Source organism: Photinus pyralis, unplaced genomic scaffold (genome assembly GCF_008802855.1).
Source record: "Photinus pyralis isolate 1611_PpyrPB1 unplaced genomic scaffold, Ppyr1.3 Ppyr1.4_LG3b, whole genome shotgun sequence".
Lineage (NCBI taxonomy): Eukaryota > Metazoa > Arthropoda > Insecta > Coleoptera > Lampyridae > Photinus > Photinus pyralis.
The window spans coordinates 14,665,566-14,675,718 of record NW_022170510.1 but is presented as its reverse complement, the minus strand read 5'-3'; the positions used below and the strand labels follow the sequence as shown (position 1 = coordinate 14,675,718).

At 36.4% G+C, this 10,153-nt stretch overlaps 1 protein-coding gene across 1 annotated transcript; it reads left to right on the top strand.

Annotated features, from left to right (window-relative positions):
• The first annotated feature begins 7,006 nt into the window (after positions 1–7,006).
• LOC116167446 (potassium channel AKT1-like) lies at positions 7,007–8,742 on the top strand. Its single transcript, XM_031482809.1, has one exon. The coding sequence runs from the start codon at positions 7,020–7,022 to the stop codon at positions 8,733–8,735; it is 1,716 nt and encodes a 571-aa protein (XP_031338669.1). The 5' UTR covers positions 7,007–7,019; the 3' UTR covers positions 8,736–8,742.
• Positions 8,743–10,153: the final 1,411 nt, after the last annotated feature.

Here is a 10,153-nt window from a genome sequence, read left to right as displayed (position 1 = left end):
AACCGTTGAGTGAAGGATCTAGGTAGAGTGGTAATGCCTATATGAAAAGCGGTCATCCTTTCCGATCTTTTACTAAGGTAGTCCCTTCTCTATTGCACATCGCGTCTCTACCCCTCCGAGTCCACGTTTTGCAACACCGACAGCTAACGCCACCGACAATTTCGACGGCGCTTTCCTTCTTTACAATTTACAAGTATTCAGTATTTTCGCCCAGCCGCCCTCTCCAACGAAATCAGTCTTTACTCTTTAGCGTAACTCCAATTATTGCAACTATCGAAAACCGTTGTAACACACGTAAACAAAATGAGTCATTCTATTTTCATGCAATTGTATACCTGCAAAATATCAGTCCCTTATCATAATTATTGGATCAGATACCTAATTAAGAGCAGTTCTAAAAGCAGCAGGTACGTACGGAAGAAATTCAAAAAAGTATACCTACCTAATCACAAAGAAAAGTATCTCATATCATTTATGTTTATGTATTTTGCGATTGTGCGAGTAAAGTAGGTATTATTTAGAAATTTAAAGAAACTTATCCCATCACTATGTTTATTGCTGATGTAGCAATTTGCATAAATGCAAATATGATTTGCAACACTCATCCTACAATTTTAGCACACTACCGACTTATTTTAAACCGATAACGCTAGGTATAGGTACTCTCTCGCAATTAACGTGACAATTTGAAAAAAAGACGGTACCTACTGAATTTTATAATGATAAGTACCTGTGACTATGTATATTATCATTTATTTTATGTGTTTCTCTTTATCATAACCGGGAAGGTCAAAGACAACTTGTTTAATTGGCGAATCTGCTGGTAACTTTATCTAGCTATTCTGCTATCATGATTAAAGGCTTGCTTTTGATTCGGCCGCTTGTTTTATATAGAATATACCTAGATATAAAATGTGCATTATAATACTTTTAAATAATATGTTTCGGTCACCGTAAACATACTGTTTCGATCATCGATCACAAATTAATTTTACAAGGGCCACATGCAGCCTCTGATACGGACCTACCGTAACCGTATATTTCGCCTGTTGCCCTCGCAAATTTAATAAAGCGATAATGTAATTGTAAGGTTAATATTGTGGTAGCGAAAATATGAAAATAAAATAATGCAATCCGGATCTGGATCGCCGACTTGGTTGTTGCCGTCGGGATCTGAGATCACTCTTGGCCGCCTATATCTCAAACCCCACGTTCACTATACTTTTAACATAAGCATTGCCTCTCTACCTAGATCCTTCACTCAACGGTTTTGTAATCGTAACTATTATTCACCAAATATGAAAAATAGTCATAGACTATAAGGTATGGTGCCAGAATCAGAATGTGCATTTGTAAATCAGCAATGTACGTTTTCTAAGATATAAAATACAGTTTGTTTAACAACTTTGAGTTTAAATTTCTCAACCATATACCTAAGTATGGGAAAACGCATCAGCTGCTACTTATATGCAATTGTTTATTGAGAAAAGTTAATCAAATAGAAAAAAACCATATACTTAGGTAGTAAGTAACCTCATTACATTGAAATAGGTATGCAGTTTTTGAATAAGCCATTGAACATTGCTGCGAGGGCTTTATGTGCCTGCTTAACAAGGTATATTTATAACATGTTTAAAAATGTCCAGGTGCCTCTACTTTAACGGTATTGAAAGTTCACATTGTAACAAAATATCGCGGTTTACGGTTACACAAGGAAGAGTTTACTATACACTCAGTTCGCTAAAAAAAGGTAGGTAATGCCCAGCGTGCTTTTTACGACCAACCTCTAAAGAAAAAAAATATAAGCGTTGGTCTGTGCGAGTCCCTCAAATTTTATTTGCTCCTCATATATTGCGGCTTCTTTTCATGACATTTTTATGTTTACTGGCAACGTGACATGGCGACTACATCGTAAATTACGGAGAGCGTATTTTCAGTTATGGGTAGATGCCATTGCGTATATCATGCCCTAATTTTGTGAATTCCCTCATGCGGCAGCTTTAACAAGCAATTAATCAAGTCCAAGGTGGATAGTTGGTACCTATCGGTATAGAGCACGTATAAGTACCTAAATAAGGGTGAGATATGTACTGTAGCTGTATAGGTACAGGTAGGTAAATTAATTTATTCACGATCATATTGTAATCAGTCTCATAATTGTCATTTTGAAGGATAAGGAAGTTGTATTTTACAACACTTATTTTTCCAGGAGGCAGGAAAGTAGATTCTCCAGGTTAGTAATGTTCGATTCGAGGTTAGTAATATTCATTACAGTTGCGGAGCTTTTTTGTGTGATGTGTTTGCAATGTTTCAATTTCTGGTGTTTGACGGCAGACATCTAAGTAATATCATTGTATTTATAAACGAACAAATACAATGGTAATATTCTGAACTTCTGGGATGTTACCTACATGTTTCACAGTTTTATTTTTGAGATGCAATCTATGTAAGTATTATTTCACAACGTGAGAAGAAAGTGCACCCCAAATCAGTGAATCGAAAAATGAAATACCTAAATTAGATAAATAGGTAATTCAGGACAATTTCAAAGTATTTCTGCATATATGTTATTGTACTTTCCGTTATTGAAACCGTATAGGTACTAACCAATACATCATGAGTAAGTAATGGAAACAACTTCCTTCGTAACCCAGTCCATCCATGCGTCATATAAAGGCATAGCTGTTCGCAATGTTAACAGATCATAATTTATACGACCCTCTAACTATAAAATTAATGAAAGTTGTAGAGAGACGAAAATTATCAAGGATATTAAAGAATGATATTAAAAGTATGAGAGCGCCATGTGCTTTTGGGCAGCCATAAAGCTTTTATTGAAATGCCGTACGTTCTATTGGTTGATATCTAAAAAGGGAATACGAAAAATAATGGAAACCCTGGGAAAGAGGGTTGCTGCAAAGAGCAGTAATAAATTTTACTCGAGATAAAACACAATGGCATCCTAGGGTGAATGAAGTATAATAGCTGATTCGCCATAACTGTTCTTTTGTCATATATACATATCCACCTAAATTCTTACAAATATCTCTCATCGGATTTGACAAAAAATAAATAAAATTTTCGGTACAAGTCGAGAGAATATATGGGGCCATTTCATATACCTCACCTACATGATATCCACACCTTAACTCGGGGAAGATTTTGGCACCAAACGATTGGTTGCATGTAAACTGTAGGTATAGAAAACGATAAATTTTGTTTATGAGCGTGTAGAAAACACATTTTCAAAATACCTAATAAAAGTGTAGAATATTCCGACTGTAATATATTGGTCACAGTAAATTTGTTACGTCATATACTGGGTGCTTCAAATTACGTATAGAAGGTGTAAGCATACCAACACTAAACGTTTTTAATGCCCTTAATATTGAAGTTTATGCACAACCCACTCAGCTTAACTTTATTATACAATTTTATAGTATCTGAGGAACAAGATGTATGTTTATACTATTAACATTTTACGGCTGATGTAATTTATTTGTTATGTGGCTTCTAAACACAGATAATTCATTAACCAACAAGGACCTTGAGTCATAGTTTCTATAATTTTCTTATCTTGGACATCAAAAAGAACCTGATTAAAAATGCATAGAACTGTTTTTCTCTTTACTAGAGGATTAGTTTCAAAAATAGTTGATAGGTTGTGTCAATATGGCTGCATTAATAAAACTTTTTTTCTTCTATAGTGCCAGCCTGCTCTACATGCGAGATAGCTGCCCGAACCAGTCACACATATTTGGAGGTAGGTAATGGCATCTGTATGTCTGTGTATTTTTTGCAGTAAGTATTAGTAGTTAGGTAGGTACTTTCTAGGTTAGGTGCTTAAAACCTGTATCGCTATTTTTGATTTGTGTTTCAGACTGTCAGCGATGTTAAAAATTAAGGCAATGCCGCAAGGTTACGCCAGAAATCGCAACAAAAGTGCTTACAGGTTTATTCAGTACCCAACCAATGATGAACAAAGAAAACTGGGAGGACCACGAATGAAATTCCTGTCAATATATTTTTACGAACTTCGTAAAGTAGGTGTCTAATTATCTTCGCTTTGGTCTAAGTATTCGATGTTAAAAGCCACCTTAGCCGTGAAGAAAGGATATCAAATACCCAAAATTAATAACATTTCTGAAACGCCAGAATGTGGGTTACAGACCAACGTATTTGCGTTTCCATGGAAAATACTTTACCTTCCGTAGGGAGTTTTTGATAACTTTACTTTCCCCAAAAAGTAAACGTACACTTTGCTCCCGCAAATGAGGGGGCAAAATTTGGTTTTCGATTGACCGCGGAGATAAAACTAGTTATAGGTAACCTTATTAGGAAAAAAACGCACAAAATTTTAATACCATGCCAACCAACATCCACGTATCTAGGATGCAAAATAGACGATAACCTCTCCTGGAACTCTCATCTGGATCACGTTCGTAGCAAACTAAACAAGGCACTACCTAATATCTCGTATTAGGAACCAATTTGACACCACACACATTATTGAAGTGTATTACGCAGTAGTGTATTATGTGTTGGGGTGCAAGTACCGAAGTAAATAGGATATTTGTTTTACAAAAACGTGTAATCAGATTGATATGCAATCTGCATTACTTACAAACTTGTAGAGACACGTTTAAAAAATTTAAAATTTTACCTCTCCCCTGTATATACATCTTAAAATTATTAATCTACATGCGCTCGCACTTAGATAGTTTTCGTAGAGTAGGAAGTATACACACAATTATAACACAAGAGGAAACTGGAACTGGAACCGATGTGTTAATTTTATTTGGTGTGTGGACATAGCTGCCCGCGTATAAAAAAAGTTGAATGGCGAAATTTACCCAATGTTAATGTGGAAATGTAGTTTTCGGATAATGCAAATTTAAATGAACCTCAGAGCAGTCCAGTAGGTAATGGAATTATACAACTCTTACATCATTTCCACACTCACATTTGGTACCTAACTAAATTTCGCGAATCAACTTTTTGATAACCTTGCAGCATTGTGCACAAATAAATACAATATAAATAAATCGGTTCCAGTTTACGTGAATTCGTATACTCTGCCAGCGCGGCGGCAAATGTGTTCATTACTGACGTCACGCGGTCTAGTTTCGCGCTGGCCCTCGATTTTCAAATGCTTACAGGAGATGTAAATATCAATATTTTGCCCTCAAATTTTTTATCGTTTTTTAATAACAAAATCTCTCAATTTTAATACAAATACAAAAAATGTCGAACCACTCTGAAACTACACAAGATTCACAACCTGTCATTTTTTTGCTAGGTTAATCTTATGTGAAATGGATTGTTCAACGTAAAGTCCCCCCTTCACGTGCAGTTTTATGTAAGTTTTGGACTGACGCTCCTTCAGTTAAATCCAAACTCGCACGTGAAGGGCTTAAACATGCCAGGCGCGCTTCAGTTTCGGCGCGGAGCGAAGAAATCAAATCGTACTAAATTCCTGGCGCGAACTGACATGCAGCGACAGCAAGATATGAGCATGTAGATGCGGCTCAGTTCTCACATCGGGATTGACACAATATGACAAAGGTGGAGGTAGTACGCTTAAGGTGTGCAAAAGAGAGATAGCTTTAGTAGAATGTAATTGATGAAATTTAGAATGGGTAGTCCTACGTTTCCCGGGTTTCAGGGGTTGTTTGATTTATCTCCTTTAACAAATCGATGTGTGTGGATTCATTTCTTCTCAAATACCACGGTTTCGACCAATACTTTTTTCTCTTTCTTCTTACTTCCCTTTCGTCGTCCACCAGCAACAAAAAAGCAATTGCTTTCCTCTTCTTCAAACTCATCCTTTAACAGCACTGCTGCACTACTAGACTCAGGAACAGAATAAAACTGAAATAAATTAAAAATCAAGCGCGAACGTGTAGGAATTCAATCCGGGAGCGAAGATAAGAACTGCACGTGAAGGGGGGCTTTAAGGCTCGGCCACAGAAATGCTTTTCTACTCGCCTAACCATTTCAACTCGGTAGCATTTCCACCATTATTCGCGAGAACAGTTGAGCAGCTACATCTTAGAAAAGTGGCCAGTGTTAAGATTCAGATTCACCTTCAGGTACTCCCAAAAAAGTTGCAATTTTTTTGGGAACCGATGAAATGGTGTGAATACCTATCCTCTGAGTACTACATTTACCGCAATTGTAGAAAACAAAGAAATGGTTGTGTTTCGTATGTTGTGGTCTCAAACCCATATATTTTTTGACCTAGAAAAAAAACATTACCCGTCAAGCATATGCGTTAGTTTCTGACATGTTTGTACCATGCACATGAGAAATTGATCGTCTTTTGCCTCCTTAAGAAATTTGTTGAGCTCCTCCTCGGTTACAGCTTTTTTTGACAAGTAACGTTCAACGTCAACGTTTTTATTAATTCTGATGACCGGTCAAAACGTCGAAGCATCGAGTAATATACCCATTGAGACGAAAGGCTATGTTTCATTGACTGAAAATCAAGATAACAATATAATTAAGCAAGCTCATCATTTTCCTTTACTGAACCTACCAGTTAATGAAAGTACGCCAGGAAATATTTTCGTCGACGGTTTCTGCACAATTGTTATTTTTCCCCAGTCCTGAAAATCTGCATAACATTTTTCATATCGAACTTTCAATTTAGTGGGAATTAGAGAATTAATAAGAGCTTCGTCAGAAGCGTGTAGGTACGTTTTCGTAGGTAATTGCACAAGTGCGCCAAAATTACTGATAATTTTTTGAAAGCATGTTGTTTAAAAACTGCATGAGTTTATTCTCATATTCTTGCGAAAGAGCCCGACACAGAACCCGCTACGCTCGGATCTGACATCTGAATTAGATAGCCATAACACATACTGACATACCTTGGAATGTTAGGTAATAGCTATAAAAAATGTGCCATTAGCTCTCCTACTAGAGCATTATTGAATAACAAATAACCAAATGCGCAATACAAGTATGTGAGTAGAGGGCTGTGGTAGAGTAGGCTTCGGCTTGACAGTTAAATAAATATGTCAACACGAGTTTCAGCGAATTACCATAAGTGTGGTTTAACGGAGACCTTAGATAGTGGGTTACCAAAACTACGACCGGGATCCAGTTCATTTACAAAATGGAAGAGAGCGTTGCTAAAGCAGTTGATGATATCAGCTAAACATCCCGATTGTAAGTTTTACTTTAAAAGTAACGCGATGATATTGTCAGAAACGAGAAGGCAAATGCGCTATCCACCATACACAATTCACCCCTTTAGTAAAGTTGCGCTTTATCGAGAACTCATAATGAGCATAATATGGTTTTTTGACTTTTACTTCAGCCCACTCTTCTCGGCATTTAATAAAAAGCCGTTGAACTTCTTTTCCAATTTTTGGCATACTTTGGATTTGGTATGTCAAGTATTTATAATGCTGAATGTTGTGATGTGTTTCTTCATTGGAGTAATGGAGGAACAAACGAAGAAAGTCGAACTGGAATGGAAAAAGATTGCAAAAAAATATTTGTCGACTTTCTTCATTTTTGATTGCGTGGGAAGTCTTCCGTTTGCCGCGGCAATGATAATGTTTCGAAATCGTGAGAGAAGGTATCCAGTTATTTGTATTACTTCATATTTTATCCACATGGTTCGATTTATAAGGCTTAAATCCGCAATTCAATATTTTCAACGCATTACTTCGAAATTTGGCATTCCTTTTCTAATGCACGAATTTATCAGTTTAGCCATTAAATCTTTCTTTGTAGTGCACTGGTGCGCGTGCTATGTATATCTTATACCAAAAGTGATTTTCCATTATGTTAACTACGAATTCGATAAATCGTGGTGGATATACCGCAATAACATCAGCATCCATTCTAAGAACGTTGATGCACCGAGTGCCTACTCAATATCACTACGCGCTGCTTTCTGTCACGTCTATGGGATTTCGCTTGAAGGAGTGGTCGAGAACGAACCCTTGGATCATATCATTTTTTCACTTACAATGATGATTGGGTTTTTCCTTGTTGCTTTCGTAACGGCGAGAATATTTTTGATTGTAAAGACCTCGTACGCGTCTGAAACGGAATACGAAGATTTACTTCACCAGTTCCTTGAGTATGGCAATAGAAAGAAAATGCAAGTGAAAATGAAAAACAGAGTGATTCAATGTTTGGAGTACAATTACCAGAAGCGGTATTTTCACGAAAAAATTATTCTAAACACTTTGTCTGGACATCTGAAAGCTGAACTGTTTCTCCATGATTGTAAAAGACTAGTAGAAAAAGTGAAAATATTTCAAGCATTTTCTAAAAGCACTGTAGGTCTGCTGATAAGCCACTTTTGGCGAGAAGTCTTTCTCAAAAACGACATCGTCTTCAAATACGGACAACCTTATGACTCAGTACGTTTCATTTTATATGGAACGGTAGCGTTCATTTTGCCCAATGGATTCGAAGCCTCACATATGGAAGACAACTTTGCTTTGGGTTTACTGAGATTAGTTCTGCAAAGTGAGCATTATATGGCAACTGTAATTGCTTTGGAAATATGCGAAATGTATAAGATAGACTGGGTTGATTTAGAATACTGCATTCAAAAAGACGAAGAAATTTATCACGTATTGCACGCTTTGGCAGAAGAGCGTCTTGCAACTATTATCAATTTTTTTAAGACGAAAAAAAAGGAAAATATTATTGAACAGCTGTGGAAAGGTAAAATTCTGGAGCATCAATTCAACACACGAAGAAAGTAAGGCCGCGTCGAACGTAAAGTAGAAATAAGTTAAGAATTGGACTGGTTTATCTATGTGCAAGTGACATTTCTCCAGTATGTTTATGTAAACTGTAAATAGTAGTACCTACAAGATCACATTATACGTGAGATATAAATTATAAATTCACAAGGTTAGTTATACTTCTTGCAGTTTGTGTGTTCATTAAATTTTTGGTAGTTTATATTACTAGACAAATTTGCTAGGAGTAGGTATCTAACTACCTACCAGGTGATATTTTATGTAGTGGTAAAGTGAAACGAACTTTTATTTCTTTGATATTTCACGATATTGGAATAATTTACGTAGGTAGGTATAGATTACTTGAACATTTTTGTTTTATTAACGAATCAGTTTACCTATGTTCGAAAGAAAAAAATCTTCCTTATCTGTTACAGGAAAAGTAAGATACGATTAGATACGATTACTAAGTAAGTGGCAGAAGTGGCATGTTTGAAAGATTGAGCTAGCCGGAGTAAAAAAAAAACTCCGTGACTAGCCTTCCGAGTTCCGATTTCGGTATCTACAACTCCCGATTATTAAGGATCCTCAGATCCTTTATAGTTTTGTATTGTCGTCCGTCCGTCTGTGTGCGCTCTAACTCTTTTTAAAAGTGGCCGATTGTGTTGAAATTTGGTGTACGACTACTTTGGACATTAAGGACGGACGCTATTGATTTTCAGGAAGCTGGTTCAACAGGAACAAAAGTTATAGGGGTTCGAGTGAATCGGGAACAGGAAAAACTGCGGGCTCAATATAATAGAAATCAACATATTTCATTCTCTAGGTCATGTATCGAGTTCGGACTTTCGCTAGATTATTCCCTATGACTCTTAGATGTGTAATAATTCAATATAACTCTTCTCTTGTGTATAGGTCAAAAGTTTTAGAGCAAAATGTACCCAAAATTATTCTTTACACATAAATTTGGAGTTGTAAAAGCTTTCAAACGAATTATCTTGATACTGAAAGAGTACATCACGGGCACATTTGATAACCGCATGTGTGTGATTCAAATATGTTAAATTATTTTTCTGAGGCCACATGGATTTTGACCAAAATATGTCAAATCGTTATTTATGCACCATGATCGTTGGGAAAAAAACTAGGGGCATTATCTCAATGCCCAAGACATGAATGTGATGCATTTTTGGCGACCACGTGGATTTTGATCAAAACATGTCAAAATTGTTATTTATGCACCAAGATCGTTAGGAAAAAGACCAAGAGCATGATCTCAATGACATGAATTTGATCTATTTATGGCGACCACATGGATTTTGATCAAAACATCTCAAAATCACTCTTTATACGCCAAGATCGTTGGGAAAAACACCAAGAGCATTCTCTCAATGACCAAAACGTGAATTTGATCTATTTCTCGCGACCACATGGATTTT